The following is a 16,374-nucleotide window of genomic DNA, read 5'->3' on the forward strand; positions in this document are numbered from 1 at the left end:
TCAAAACAAAGATCTGTGATAAGATACATCGAACTATCAAATTAGAGAGCAGAAATGCCATTCATTTCCTGAAGGATATAATAGTGGACATAAACCTCTTATCTACTGACCAGAAGGTTGTCTACTGCCTTCTGTCAAAATGTCAAATGTCAAAAGCATATTTGCTGCTAGATCTCTGGGTCCTCGTGTGCAAACATGGGGCTTTTCACCGCTGAGTGCTCACGTAGGCCCAATGCTGTTCCAAAATGCTCACAGGGGCCTAAGTTGATCCGAAGATATAAACAAAGAATTGGCTTAGGGGTCACTTACTAGAAAATTCATTCTGCTGCTTAACTAATTTAATACTTTGTAGCCAAAACACCTAAAATCCTAGCTAAAGTTTCAACAGTGAAGGGGAGTTGGAATAGATTCTAACATTACTAACAAATACTGCTAGATATTTTTCACTTGGAAATGACAAAATTCTACAAAAAAACATTGCAAAGTGGTCCATTATACTTAGTTTATATAATTTATCACAAAGTAAAATCTATCTAGGAAGTAATCTATAGTTTGGGAGCTCTGTTGGTCTCTCAAACTAATTATTAATATACTTGTTTTCATTTAGGGTTCATAGCAAACTGAAGTGAGGAATATCCCGTTATCTTTGAAGAAAATATCAAAGCTCATGTGAAATATATTGGCTTTGGTCAGCCATTTCAAATAATAACAATTCCTAAAATCAGAAGCAGTTATTAAATAATCCAGATATTAGGTAAGGTAAAAGTATAAATATATCATTATGGAGAATTTTCTAATTATTGAATGTTGACAAATATTAGCAATATTGTACACAAATTTAAACATGGCTTTAGTAACATATACTCTAACATTAAAATTACTAGTTTTTTTTACATTATGGGTGTCTCATTTAAAGAGATAGTTGACTTTTTTTTTGGTGGGTTTTTAATAAGCCATCAGAAATGAAATACAAAAACTTTACCTTGGTTGACTTTCTGCATCAGCTAACTCGACTTTGTAAGGCACGATGTTTCCTCGTTCTTCAAGTTCCTCTTCAAAAGTCTTATTAAATGCATGTTGTGTAATATTAGTGTGTTCAATAAATGCATTATATATTAACCAGGTAACTTTTAGGTGATACTTAAAGAATTTTCTCTCTGACTTTATGTCATAGAACATGAATTTGTAGGAGAACCCAACAATTTCAACAGATAAGTGTTGAAGGCATTTGCTCTATCAGTCGTTTTATCATTACTATCATATACAGACCCAACAATATCAACTTATGTTTTATTTTGTAAATATTAAGTGCCAAGTAGGTTGGTTCTTTGGCCAGCATGTTATAAGCTTACTGTATTCATCAAGAATTTAGTAATAAGCATACATACATATACATACATGTGTGTGTATATTCATTTGTTCAATAGCTTAAATTCATGCAGAGGAGAAATTAAAATGTTGCTAGGTGCATATGCGCTTGCACACACGCATGCACGCGCATGCGCACACACACACACACACACACACACACACACATCAGGGGCTATTAACCTAAGGGAAAATGTAGTATTTAAATCACTGCTTCCTACAATCTAGCATTTTTCTCTGACAACCACAGTAACATAAATATCAAGGATAAGTGGTATATTCTGCTACTAGATGTTTAGAAAGTCAGAATAGACTGAGTTTGTCCAAAGTTAAACTTTCAGCCCGGAGCTCTAGTTCCAACTGGCTCTAGCTTTAGCTGACTCTACTTGTAGTCTCCTAGAGGTCTATATTCAAGTTACTATTGTACCAAGTCCCTTAAATCTTCATACTATTTTTCTTTAAATAAAATATAATATTAAATGACATTCAAAAACTATATGTATACATCTTTTATTAAATAGATAACACACTAATCTTTATTTTAAAGCCTGATAATATAAAGAACTAAATAAAACAAACATTTCTAGAAGTTAAAAGAATAAAATGTCTTTTCCTCTCCCATTCTACATGATTCCAAAAAATGACACATTATCAATTCAGAAAGTTACTGTCAACACTAAAATAATACTGCTTTATTACTATCAGCATATTTAAATGGAAACACTTCTAAATTTTCTATTAAACTATGTTGAATTATGAAAAATATCTTATCAAAATAATATGGGTTGTAACTATGTGTTATAAACTCCCTGCTTGTTGCATAATCTGAGTGGTAATTATGCACTTACTTCATCCAGTTCGACTATTTTTACAGATGTTTCAGGTCTTTCTATGCTTAATTTTTCGACGGGCAGAAAAAGAGCTGGGCGTTGTACTGTCATCTCATCAACTAGAAAATAAGATTAGCAAATAATATCACCAAATAATATACTTTACCTGATAATTTCCTATCTTCAAATAACAAAGCCAAAAATAAAAGAATAATTTTCTCCTATGCATCCACAGAAATACAGAAATGCTGTTAATTTTTCTATTACAAGTAAAATATGTTTTCTTAATATTTACCTTTTTTCCTTTCTTAATTTTGTTATTAATTTATTTTCCCCCATTGACACCCTCCTCCCAATTCCCCTCCCCTCACCCTGTCCCCAGCATAATTGTCTATGTCCATGGTTATGCGTACATGCATATAAGTTCTGTGGTTTATTTATTCCCTCCCCCACTTTAAATGAAGGTAAATCCAGAAAATGAGAAGAAAGTATGCATTTTGATCGGGAGATAAAGGGTACGCAGTTCAGTGGAGAATGATACAGTAAAGAAAAACAAAAGCAGCCCTGGACGGTTTGGCTCAGCGGTTAGACCATTGGCCTGTGGTCCAGAGAGGCCCCGGGTTCAGTTCCTGCTAAGGGCACTGCCGCGGTTGCAGTTTGTCCCCCGCCCTGGTTGGGGTCGTGTGGGTGGCAACCACTCGATGTGTCTCTCTCACATCGATATTACTCTCTCTCTCTTCCTCCCTCTCTCCCTCCTGCTCTGTCTGAAGATAAATGTCCTCTGGTGAGAATTAAAAAAACAAAAACAAAAGCAGATGCTGATTAATGCTTAGGGTATATCATTTAAAATATTAAAGCTGCAAATGTCTACTTGAGACTGAACTAACCATCACTATCTTCGTTGCTTTCATTCTGAGAACATGGTGCCTCGCTCGTGGTTGGACACTGACGTGTGGATGCATCCGGCAGCATGTTTCGAAGTTGCTCCTGTGGAGTTCTACAAAACAAGGAGGAGCAATGAAAAGACTAAAAGATATTATCTAAAACTTCCCAGACAAGATCTTGATTTATTTTGCAAAGGAGTGAGTCTACAAAATTAATAATGAAATCATAGCCGTACCTATAATTCACAGAAGGAAAGTATGATTGCATAACAGAATCTTAATCCACTAAAATAATTTTGTAAATCAAATTAACATCATACAAGACTTTTTAATTGAATATCCCACTGTTTTTTTGTTTAGAATGAAAAATAAAGTTATGATAGAAGTCAGTGTTCTTGCAAAAACCATGTAAAGTTGGTTAAACATACCACATTATCTAAAAATGGTAATTTGTGAATGTGCATTGTGTCCCACGGCTCTGGCATTATGCCGATAAGTTCTAGGAGAACCTGAAGACATTTTTCTAAGCTTCCGCCAAGTTGGTAGGGTGATGAAATAGGGTCCCCTGATATGAATATGAAGTGTTCTCACTGTGGCATCTGTCATCCAATTGACAATAAAGTTGGATGTGGTCCACCTCATATGGAAGGCAGGGAATCACTCGGATTCTCAGAGGAGAAGAGTGTTCCAGAAGTTATTCCCAAGTTATTGAGGAGCTGGTCAGTTTTACCAAGAATAAAAGTAGCTACAGCCCTTGTAGACCATGTAAACTCATGAAGGCCCTAAATAAAGGTCAGAGTCTTCTTCATGATATTAACAGGTAACATTGATGCATAACTTAAAATGTACCGGGCTCTGTTTTAATTAATATGGGGTGTTAAATCTCAATAGATGCATTTAATTGGCACTAGTGCTATTTTCATTTTACAGATGAAGATATTAAGGTATAAAGAAGGAAACCAACTTGTTCAAATTCATTCAGGTAATAAATGTAGAAGAGCAATTCGAAACCAAGGTGTCTGCCTCCCAAAGACCATGTTCCTAACCATTATTCTATATTCCTTTCTTTCGATTTGTAAAAGTACTAAAAAGTGATAATTTCCTGGCAATCTATGACTCTGTGCATTCTCCTAATACAAGAAATATATATATATTTGTTATTCAACTTTATGTCTTTACAAATTTGATGAGGATGTCATTTTATATCATAATCACATCATAATTTAATTCATGGAAATATTAAAGAGTAAAGGTCAAGGATAATTTGGCACTTGGCCATCAGAAACATCTTTCCAGTTTGACATGGATATACTTCTAACACTCAGTCACAGATATACATAAATGTACTATTATCCAGATACTTCTTCATGAGGTGAAAACATCTAATTTTATGAATAAAGCCATGAGCCAAAGAATGACAGAGTCATGATAGTAAAGTATGACAGCTAAGGAGCCCTACAGATTGTTTATTATAAACTCAGTATTTCCCAGATGAGAAAATGTAGGCCAAAAGAATTTAAATGATGTGTCCATAAACAACCAGTTAGTAAATAAACTAAGTCTGCATTCTGGATATTGGAACCCTGGCATGCATGCCTTGGCAAAACATCATGCTACATAAATAAAGAACATATATTTTATAATAGGATTACCTCAAAGTTTAAATACAGATTTATTGAACATTGACCAATTCATTTGAGGAAACTTATGATGAGTTGTTCTAAATATACTCTGTGAATCTGTTTGGCTGTCTGCATCAGCATCACTAAGAAAGATATATTTTTAAATGTAGTTTCATATCCATCCTTTAAAACACTGATTTTTAGATTTGTCTGGGGTTAGGTACAGAAATCAGTATTCTAAAAACTTTTCCGGGTAGTTCTGATGATCAACTAGAACTGATAATTAAATGTAATGAAAAGAGTAGGGGAATTTGAATGGAAACACCAGATAATTGTTAATACCATCCCTTAAAATACTCCAAATTCAGATCTTAAATTTTCTTTCACTAAACTTTCCTAGCACTTAATAGATCTACTGGAGATATTAAAACACGTGTATTGGTTGCACATAAAATACAAATGTTATTATCCAATTCAGAAAAGAAATACAAAAACAAAAAGCAATGGAACATATATTTATAAAAACCTATTATAAAACATGACAATTATAGGCAAAGATAAAGTCTTAACCATGATCATCATTATTAACATGGGAAAGTTTTCAGAAGCACAGCATCAGAAATGTTGTAATCAATTTACAATTACAAACTTGTAAATTGCAAATGGATTGCTCCACACTAGCATCTATAATTAAGACAGAAAGCATTAACTCAAAAAATAATGATCACTGTTAAAAAAATAATAATAACTGTGAAAAGACCCTGGTGAATATGTTCACTAACCATTATTTTCTAACAAGAAAATTTGCCAACATTTAGTATTCAGCATTGCTCAGACTTCATGTGCCCATGATTAAAGCTTTTTGTATGTGTCCAAGCACAAATGATAGTGGTCATTTAATAACAAAATTACACTTATTTTATTGTATAACAAACTCCATTTGAAGGACACTGAAAGGCAGCCACCGTAAAAGATGAGCGAACTTGATATTACTGTCATGTACTAATTCTTAAACTAGGAGGAGTCGTTGACAGGTACACACTTCTGAGTTTGACACGTGAAGGACTGTTATGGGAATCATACATTAAAGGAGACGTAGACAACATAAAGAATAGTTACATAGGAATAACCAGAATTGGATATGAAAAACTTAAAACCCTGCCACATAAACCACAATGGGATACACCTGCACACCTATTAAAGCAACCACCAAAAGAAAAGGCACCTGAAAATACCAGGCATGGGCAAGAATGGAGAGCAATTAGAAATCTCATAGTTTAAAGGAAGGAGTGCCAAACTATTCGGTCTTATGGAAAAGAGTTGGGCATTTTCTCAGAAAGATAAACATATACTTAAACCATACAACTTGGCCATTCCAGTTCTAGGTATGTGCCCAGGAAATTTGAAACCTATATTCAAACAGAAACCTATATGAAAATATTTATAACAGAGTCAGCCATAATTACAAGAATACTATAAATCAGCAGGCTATTTTTCAACGGGTGAATAGATGAACTGTATGTCACAATGATGAACTAATATTCCAAAATAAAAAATAATGGGTTTTGATTCACTCAAGAAGATGGATGAATTTTAAATTTAGCACTTTGCTAAATGAAGGACACAAGGGGTACATCTTGTATGATTTCATTTACATGACATTCAAAAAAAGGCAAAGGTATAAGGACGGAAACAGACCAATGACCACAGGCTGGGGAAGAAGAGCTGACTGCACTGGGGAGCATGAGGGAAGGTTGGGGTGAGGAGACCGTGCTGTTTGGTACCATGGTAAACATATGATTCTAGGCACTGGTAAAAATCCATAAAACTGTACACAAGTTTATGCTCATTAGATTTTAAAAAGGAATCAATGAATGGTAAAAACCATTCTAAAGAAAGAGGGTAAAAATGGGTCTTATGGTCTGAGCAACTTTGGAAAACAAGGCTTTGATAAGATACTGTTGTAGGCTGACAATGAAAAGCACTATATATAAGCAGTGTGATCCAGTTGACGAATTTGTTTCTCACGGTGATATTAGTAATTTGAAACTATTTTATACATATACTGAAGTTGATAAATTCATAAATATATCATAGATAATGAGAGCCAGAATTCTCCCTATAGGTGAAATAAACCACAAATAGGCAAAGGGAGAATGTAAATGAACTGCATGAGGCTGGATTGGAGATGGAGGTCTGAGTGTGAACTCATGTTTACTTTAACAGACATCCAGGTAGATAGGCACAGATATAAATTTAGATGTGTGTATATACTGGGTTGGTATATACAGTATATATATATATATATATATATCTTATATATACATACATTTTCTAGATGTTCTCTGTGAAGGCCTAGGATCTGTGACACCTGAGTAGCAATGAACACAGCAAGAGCCCAGATATTGGTTTCTGAATATGATTTTCCAATGAAAGAAATCATGATTCCTTGGAGAAATAATTCCTGGGCAAGGACGGGGAAATGCATCTTGAGTGCCATGAAAATGAAGAGATATTCAAAGCAAACTAACTGACAAACAAAAAACAAGATGAAAGAAGAGAGGAGTCAACCTGAAAGAGCTCTCAAAGGTCAGAGCAGATATTATTTGAGTCACAAAATAAAGAACAATAGTATTGGATATTAATTAAAATATAGATATCCACGAGTCCACCTAATAAATTGAATAAATAAATTGATATTCTTCCTTGAAAAATTCCTATAATAAATATAGAAGAAATGAAGGAAATAGAAAGTCACCGAAAGAGAAGAGAGTACTTACTAAAAAAATTCTGCTCTAAGAAATAAAGGTTTGCCCTGGCCAGTTTGGCTCAGCGGTTAGAGTGTCGACCTGCAGTCCGGAGAGACCCGGGTTCGGTTCCCGCTAAGGGCACGTACTTCAGTTGCAGTTTGTCCCCGGCCCTGGTTGGTCGTGCGGGTGGCAGCCACTTGATGTGTCCCTTCACGTGGATGTTTCTCACTCTCTCTCCCTTCCTCTCTCTCCCTCCCACTCTATCTGTACAAAAAATGGAAAAATACCCTCGAGTGAGGAAAAAAAAAAAAACCGGAGAAATAAAGGTTTGTTGTTTATAAGCCACCCAGTCTGTGGTATTCTGTTATAACATTCCAAATGGACAAAGAGAAATGGGTACCAGAAGGGGGCTGTAACAAATACCTAAACATAAAGAAGCAGGTTTGGAACTGGGTAATGCATAGAAAAGTTACAAAATTCATGCTAGAAAAAGGCTACCTTGCTATGAATGAACCTTTAAAGACAATTCTGGTGAGGGCTCAGGAAGAAAAGGGGGAGCTGCAGGAAAAGGCTTCGTCTTCCTAGAGAACACCTAAGTAATCTTGAAGAGAATGTCACTAGAAATATGAATGTGAAATGCCGTTCTGATGAAGTATCAGATGGAAATAAGAAATATATTATTAGACAATGAAGGAATGGCAATCTATGTTAATAATTTGGCAAAGAACTTGGAAGAATTGTGTTTCTGTCTTAGGGTTTTATAAAAGGTAGAATTTGTGAGTATTGAACTATTATATATAAAATGCTGTGGCAATTTCCAAGCAGTGTTGAAGGAGGGTCCTGGTCTCTCATGGCTGCTCATAGTAAAATGCAAGGAGAGAGAAATGACTTAAAGGTATTAATCAAATTCTAGTCATCAAAACAGAAGCAAACAAAAATTTGGAACATTTTTAGCTTATCCATATGGAAAAGAACGTGAGCGCCTATTCGGGAGAGAACAGGAAATATATGGCCAAATCTGACGGGGAGATTTGTCAGCCACCTAAACTGAAGCCTGGACCTATTGTCCAAGACAATGGAAGAATGACCCCAAAGGCAATTCAGAAATCATCAGGACTGTCCCTCCATCACAGAACAAGAGAGTCCAGACTGCTGCAGAGAGCAAGGCCCAGGGAAACTATAGGGACAAGGTTACCCCTGTGACCCTAGAGTAGAAGAGCCACTAGATCCCAGTGTGGATGAGTCACAGGCATGTGACCCAGGACAGAGCCACCACAAGCATGAGGCCATCCAGAGCCATGGGGACAGAGCCAGCCAGAGACTTGGGGGCCCAATCTCCGTTCAGCAAAGCTATGGGGTAGGACTGGACCCCTGCTCTAGTATGTCTAAAAGGTGGGACCTCCATCCCAGTGAGTCTGGAGGGCAGGGCATACATAGACAAAGGGGATAATACTCAAGACTTGAGGTCTAATAAAATGTGCCCTCTTGGGTTGCAGATTAGCTCAGGACCTGTTTCTTCTTTCCTATTTCTCCCTTTTAGAATGGGAATATCTATCATATGCCTGCTCTACCATTGTATTTGAAAGCACATATCATGTTTGATTTCACAGGTTCATGAGAGCAATTTTCCTCAGAATAAAGCATACACTGGATCTCACTCATATCTAATTTAGATGATATTTAGATAAGGATGTAGACTTTAGCCCTGGCCAGTTTCACTTAGTGGTTAGAGCATTGACCCACAGACCAAAGAGTTGCAGGTTCAATTCCCCGTCAAGGGTACATACCTGGGTTGCAGGTTTGATCCCCTGCCCCAGTGAAGGTTATGCAGAAGGCAACCAGTCAATGTGTCTTTCTCACATAGATGTTTCTCTCTCTCTCTCTTTCCTTCCCTTCCTCCCTTCTACTCAATCTAAAAAGTCAGTGGAAAAATATCCTCAGGTGAGAATTAACAACAACAACAAAAAAAATGTGGACCTTAGACTTTTGAGTTGGTGCTGGAAGAATCTTAGGGCTATTAAATGGAATGAATATATTTTGCATGAAATATGACATGACCTTTAGGGCACCGAACCAGGAGCAGAAAGCTGTTCTGTATGTCTGTTCCCACAAAATCTTATGTTGAAATCCTAACCCCCAAGGTGATGGTATTAGGAAGTGAGGTCATTGGAAGGAGACTAGGTCATGAGGGTAGAGCCTTTATGAATGGGATTAGTGCACTTATAAAGAGACTGGAGAAAGACCCCTAGTCTCAGACATCTGCATGTGAGGACACAATGAAAAGATGGGCATCTATGAACCAGGAAGCGGGCTCACTCCAGACACTGAATCTGCTGGCACCTTTATCTTGGACTTCCCAGGTTTAAGAACTGTGAAAAATAAATATTGTTTATTAATATTTAATGCTACATTTTAAGCAGTTTATGAAATGGTGAGTCTAGTGTAATAGTCTTTGAATAAAATGTATTGGAATGCTATAAATAAAATTATAAAATTAAAGGTCTAATTAAACTTAAAAGTAGATTCTGAAAAATACAGCCTCAAAAGTTTATGCTAATGTCAAATGTCTGAGAGCAATAACTTCTCAAAGTAGGCTTTCATTTATCACATTATTTTGCTCTTAAACTTTATACTGTTTTGTGCCTTTTTCCTGCATTTACATTTACATTTCTCAAGGAAAACCCTAAACTAATGATGTATCATATACATAAATAGAATTAAAATTCTTATTATAACAGAAGCTACATGGGGATTTAATATTGCTATAAAATTATTTATGCAAATGTGAAGCACACAAATAAAATTGCTACAAAAAAGCGTGTCACCCAAGCAAAACTATAAACAACATTTTATTTTACTTATTCATAATGAAAAATTCAGAAAATACCTTCTGTGTTTTTTAAGCCATAATTTTTCCATATATGATATACTGTCTTCTTTAAATTCAATATGAAGGGGCTCTCTCCAAATTTTCAGATTGGTTTGTACTTCACATTCTCCCAATGAGTCTATAACAATAAACAAAACATACATGGTTAATGTAACCTAATATATAAATTATAATAACTTCTCCCAAAATACAGAATTCACTAAATATGCTCTGATATTTATCTATAATCAATAGTTCTAGGCTAAAAGAATGCAAAAGTGTTAAATATTGATGATTTAATAAATGACTATATAGACAGTTTTTTTCAATAATCCCTTGAAATGAAAGGATCTTATGATTCAGAAGATTTTTAAAAGCAACTAATTCTTTTAAATGCTAAAGATAAATACAAATAGATTCATTACATACTCAATAAACACACACAAACATAAAGGTATGTATTACAGCCGGTGACAAAAATATTTACACGTTATGGGAAACAGAAAAGAAATAACTCAGAAGGTGGCACCTGGAGGAGACAACCATCCTCATGAATTTATATCGACATGGCAATTTACTCCCAGATGCTCAAGATGTTTCTAAAGTACTACCAAATTAAAGCCACTATTCAGAGATATTTAAAACTGATGGAGATTTCTGGGAAAGAACTAATAAGAAAACTTGCAAATTCAAAGCACATTGCTAAGCTAAATGGCCAAGAAACATATGAGAAGATACTCAATGTCATTTGTAATGGGGTGTACAAATTAAACATACCATTTGATCTCTATCAGCCCAGCAAAGCTTTCAAAATCTGACCATTTAAGTGTTGGTGATAATGGGAAATAACCAAACTTTTCATGCTCCACAGGTGAGAATGTAAACTGATACAGACACTTAGGTAAATGATTCAGCTCTGTCTAGTGTAGTTGAAGACATGCACACCTGATGACCCAGTTATTCCACTTCAAAGAACAAACATTCTAGAAATGTGAGCACATGTGTTCCAGGAGACTTGTACAAGAATACTCACAACAGCATCATTTGTAATGGTAAAAATGAGAATCAACCCAAATAACCATTTACATTTAAACAGGTAAGTAGTGCTATATTCATATAACAGAAGACTATTGAGCAGTGAAAATAAATGAAGTACGACAGTGCACATCTTCACAGATAAATATCAGTAAATAATATTTAGTAAAATAACATGCAAAAGAATACATATATTAGCTTTCCAGTTACATAATGTTCAAATACATGCAAGCTTAACATTATGCTGTTTAGGAGGTTCCAAAATGGTGGCAGAGTGAATGAAAGCTAAACAAACCATCTCCCAGGACCAAAATGGAATTACAATTAAAATACAGACAAAAAGACGGGAAAAAGCAACAGAAAAGCAGCTAGAGAGGACCCATATAACCAGGGACAGGAAAAAAGGACACTGACTCAAGCCTGGTAGGTCTGTGGAGTTGAGAGAGGGCAGGCTGGGAGCTGACAGACAGCAGCTGTTTTACTGTGAGCAGCTCCCTCGGGGTTAAAACCACAAATGGGCTCCACGGGGCAGATGGCCAGGACAGAGCACTAAATTAGCTATAGCCACTCATCTTGGGCTTCGGCAAAGGGAGGGCAGACTGGACTGGACTGGAACTGTGTGGGGATACTCGGGATTTGGAGGGTACACAGACTTTTTGCTGATACACAGCCACATACGATGGTGGCCATCTTGCTCAGGGAGCCTCTTCCAGGAGCTCTGGGGAGAAGCAAAAGCCCCTCCCTTGGAGATTTAACCCCACACAGCTGGGCCAAAGACACGCAAATTGAAGCTCATTAACAACCAACATCTACCTCTCCCTCTGGAAATCCTCTTACACTGAACACCTGAGGGAGTTTTTCATTCAACTGACAGCTACAACCCAAGGCTCATCAAGTAACTGAGACTAATAGCCTCTAGGCAAAAATCTTGAGGATAACTGAACATTTCCTGGGCTTGCAAATCTATCCAGAAAAGTAAGACTTGACAGTGGTGTTTAGCATGGGTCCTCCCACACTCATCCAAACCCAGTAGAGGGAGCCACAAACAGTAGAACACCAACAGCCACAGGTAAAATTTGGCAGGCTCACTGAGATAGCCAAAACGGTGAAACAAAGAAACAAATCCCAAATGAAAGAACAAGAGAACTCTACTGAAGATGAGATAAATGAAATGCAGTTAAGCAAGTTATCACAGGTAGAGTTCAGAGCCATAATCTTGAGGAAGCTCAACAGCATATATAAGGACATCAGCACCATGGGATATAGAAACATTGAAAACCAACCAATTGGAACTGAAGAATGACATCGCAAAAATAAAAACACATTGGAAGGACTAACCAGCAGAGTAGAGGAAGCTGAGGACCAGATCAGTGAATTAGAAGACAAGGTAAAAAAAAAATTACCAAATCAGAAAACCAAAAGGGGAAAAAAAAACAATGAAAAAACAGGAAGACAGCTGAGAGAACTGTGGGACAACTGGAAACATAACAATATTTGCACCATAGAAGTTCCAGAAGAAGAAAAAGAACAAGGGTTAGAGGATATATTTAAAGATATAGTGACAAAAAACTTTCCTAACTTGGTGAAGGAAAAAGGCATTCAAGTTCAAGAAGCACAGAGAGCCCCAAGTAAGAAGAACCCAAACAGGCCCACATCAAGACACAATAATTAAAATGCCAAAAACTAGAGACAAAAAGAGAATCCTAAAGGCTGCACAAGATAAGCAATGGGTTACCTACAAAGGAACCCCCATAAGGCTATCAGCTGACTTCTCAACACAAACACTACAGGCCAGAAGGGAATAACATGAAGTGATCAAGGTCATGAAAAACAAGGATCTGAATCCAAGACTACTCTACCCAGCAAGGCTATCATTCAAAATAGAAGGTGAAATAAAGAGCTCTCCAGACAAAAAAAGGATAAGGGAATATATAAGCACCAAACCAGCACTACAAGATATTCTCAAAGGACTGCTGTAATTAGTAGAAGAAATAGAAAGGAAAATAGAACCACAACAAACAAAAATGGCAATAAATAAGTACATATCAATAATAACCTTAAATGGAAATGAATTGAATGCTCTGATCAAAAGACACTCAGTAGCTGATTGGATAAGAAAGCATGACTCATATGTATGTTGTTTTCAAGAGACCCATCTCACAACAAAAGACTCACATAGGCTGAAAGTAAAGGAATGGAAAAAAATCTTTCAAGCAAATGGAAAGGAAAAAAAAGCTGGAGTAGCAATACTCATATCTGATAAAATGGATTTCAAAATGAAGGCCATAACTAGAGACAAAGAAAGCCACTGCATAATATTTAAAGAATCTATCAAACAAGAAGATATAACCTTGGTAAACGTATATGTACCCAATATAGATGTACCAAAATATATTAAAAATCTTCTGGGGATTCAAAGGAGAAATTAACAGCAATACAATCATAGAATTTCAACACCCCGCTGACATCACTGGATAGATCCTCTGGACCAGTGGTCCTCAACCTTCCTAATCACGACACTTTAATATAGTTCCTCATGTGGTGGTGACCCCCAACCATAAAATTATTTTTGTTGCTACTTCATAACTGAAATTTTGCTACTGTTATGTCTTAGGTGACCCCTGTAAAAGGGTTATTAGACTCCCAGAGGGATCGTGACCCAAAGGTTGAGAACTCCTCCTCTAGGAAAAAAAAAAAACTTAACAGGGAAACAGAGACCCTAAATGATGCACTAGATATAATGGGTTTAATAGATATCTAAAGAGAATTACACCCCAAAATTGCAGAATTCACATTTTTCTGATGTGCAAATGGGTCATTCTCAAAGACAGACCACATGTTAAGACACAAACTAAGTCTCTACAAGTTCAAGAAGACTGGAATCATATCAAGCATCTTCTCAGATCACAATGGCATGAAACTAGAAATCAATTACTCAAAAACATGCAAAGAAATTTGAACACATGGAGGCTAGATAGCATGTTATTAAACAATGAATGAGTTACTGAGGAGATCAAGGAAGAAATTAAAAACTTCCTGGAAACCAAGGAAACTGAACACACAACAACACAAAATCTATGAGACACAGCAAAAGCAGTCCTAAGAAGGAAGTTAATAGCACTACAAGCCTACCTCAAGAAACAAGAAAAATTTCGAATTGACTATCTAACCACACAACTTAAAGAACTAGAAAGCAAACAAAAAGAAATCCCCAGAGCAAGTAGAAGGAAGGAAGTAGTAAAGATCAGAGCAGAAATAAATGACATAGAGACCAAAAACACAATTCAAAGGATCAATGAAACAAAGAGCTGGTTTTTTGAAAATATAAACAAGATTGATGGACCCTTAGCTAGCTAGACTCACCAAGAAACAAAGAGAGAGAACCCACATACACAAAATCAGAAATGAAAGAGGAGAAGTAACAACTGACACCATAGAAATACAAAGGATTGTTAACCAATATTATGAAAAATTATATGGCAACAAATTCGACAATGTAAGCAAAATGGACAAATTTCCAGAAACACAGTCTCCCAAAAATGAACTGGGGAGAGGTAGAAAACTTTAACAGATCAATAACAACTAAGGACATTGAAGATGTAATCAAGACTCTCCCAGCAAACAAAAGCCCAGGCCCAGACGGCTTTATGGGGGAGTTTTATCAAACATTCAAAGAAGAACTAATACCCATTCTCCTCAAACTATTCCAAAAAATTCAAGAAGGAAGACTTCCAAACTTGTTTTATGAGGCCAGCATAATTCTAATTCCAAAACCAGATAAAGACACTACAAAAACAAAAAACAAAAACCTACAGGCCAATATCCCTGATAAACATAGATGTCAATATCCTTAACAAAACTAGCAAATCAGATCCAGCAATACATTAAAAAAGTTATTCACCGCCCTGGCCTGTTTGGCTCAGCGGTTGGAGCATCCACCTGCGGTCCAGAGAGACCCGGGTTCGGTTCCCGCTAAGGGCACGTACCTCGGTTGCAATTTGTCCCCGGCCCTGGTTGGTCGTGTGGGTGGCAGCCACTTGATGTGTTCCTTCACATCGATGTTTCTCTCTCTCTCTCTCTTCCTCTCTCTCCCTCCCGCTCTATCTGAACAAAAAATGGAAAAATGTCCTCGGGTGAGGATAAAAAAAAAAAAAGTTATTCACCATTACCAAGTGAGATTCATCCCAGGGATGCAAGGTTGATACAATATTTGTAAATCAATAAATATGATACACCATATAAACAAAATGAAAGATAAAAACCATATGATCATATCAATAGACGCCAAAAAAGCATTCGACAGAATCCAGCACCCATTTCTGAGAAAAACGCTCAGCAATGTGGGAATAGAGGGATCATATCTTGACATAATAAAGTCCATATATGAAAAACCTACAGCCAACATTATAGTCAATGGGGAAAAAACTAAAAGCATTTCTGTTAAGAACAGGAACAAGATGAGGATGTTCACCTTCACCACTTTTATTTAACATAGTACTGGAAGTCTTAGCCATAGCCATCAGACATGAAGAAAAAATAAAAGGGATCCAAATTATAAAGGAGAAAGTGAAACTGTCATTATTTGCAGATGAAATGATATTATACATGGAAAACCCTAAAGACTCCATCAAATATCTTCTAGATTTAATAAACAAATTTGGCAGGGTAGCAGGATATAAAATTAACATCAAAAAAATTTTTTTTTTTTTTTTTATCCTCACCCAAGGACATTCTTCCATTTTTTGTTCAGGTAAAGTGGGAGGGAGAGAGAGAGAGAAACATCGACGCGAAAGGAACACATCGAGTGGCTGCCACCTGCACAACCGACCAGGGCCGGGGACAAACTGCAACCAAGGTACGCGCCCTTAGCGGGAACCAAACCCGGGTCTCTCAGGACCACAGGTGGATGCTCCAAGCACTGAGCCAAACAGGCCAGGGCAACATCAAAAAATTTATGGCATTCTTATACACCAATAATGAACTTCCAGAAAGAGAAGCTAAAAAAAATCCCATTTA

General features: G+C 36.4%; 1 protein-coding gene across 2 annotated transcripts in view; it reads right to left on the reverse strand.

Moving 5' to 3' along the window:
* Nucleotides 1-16,374, reverse strand: part of ZBBX (zinc finger B-box domain containing) — a 108,438-nt gene that overhangs the window by 33,480 nt on the left and 58,584 nt on the right. For both annotated transcript variants that reach the window (XM_036243551.1, XM_036243550.1), the window contains exons 9-12: nt 10,342-10,462; nt 3,086-3,195; nt 2,217-2,317; nt 983-1,062 (exon numbers count right to left, since the gene is read on the reverse strand). In XM_036243551.1, coding sequence (XP_036099444.1) covers nt 983-1,062; nt 2,217-2,317; nt 3,086-3,195; nt 10,342-10,462 — 412 coding nt within the window. The remainder of the gene's footprint in view (nt 1-982; nt 1,063-2,216; nt 2,318-3,085; nt 3,196-10,341; nt 10,463-16,374) is intronic.

This window comes from Molossus molossus, unplaced genomic scaffold (assembly GCF_014108415.1).
Source record: "Molossus molossus isolate mMolMol1 unplaced genomic scaffold, mMolMol1.p scaffold_m16_p_5, whole genome shotgun sequence".
In the NCBI taxonomy this organism is placed as follows: domain Eukaryota; kingdom Metazoa; phylum Chordata; class Mammalia; order Chiroptera; family Molossidae; genus Molossus; species Molossus molossus.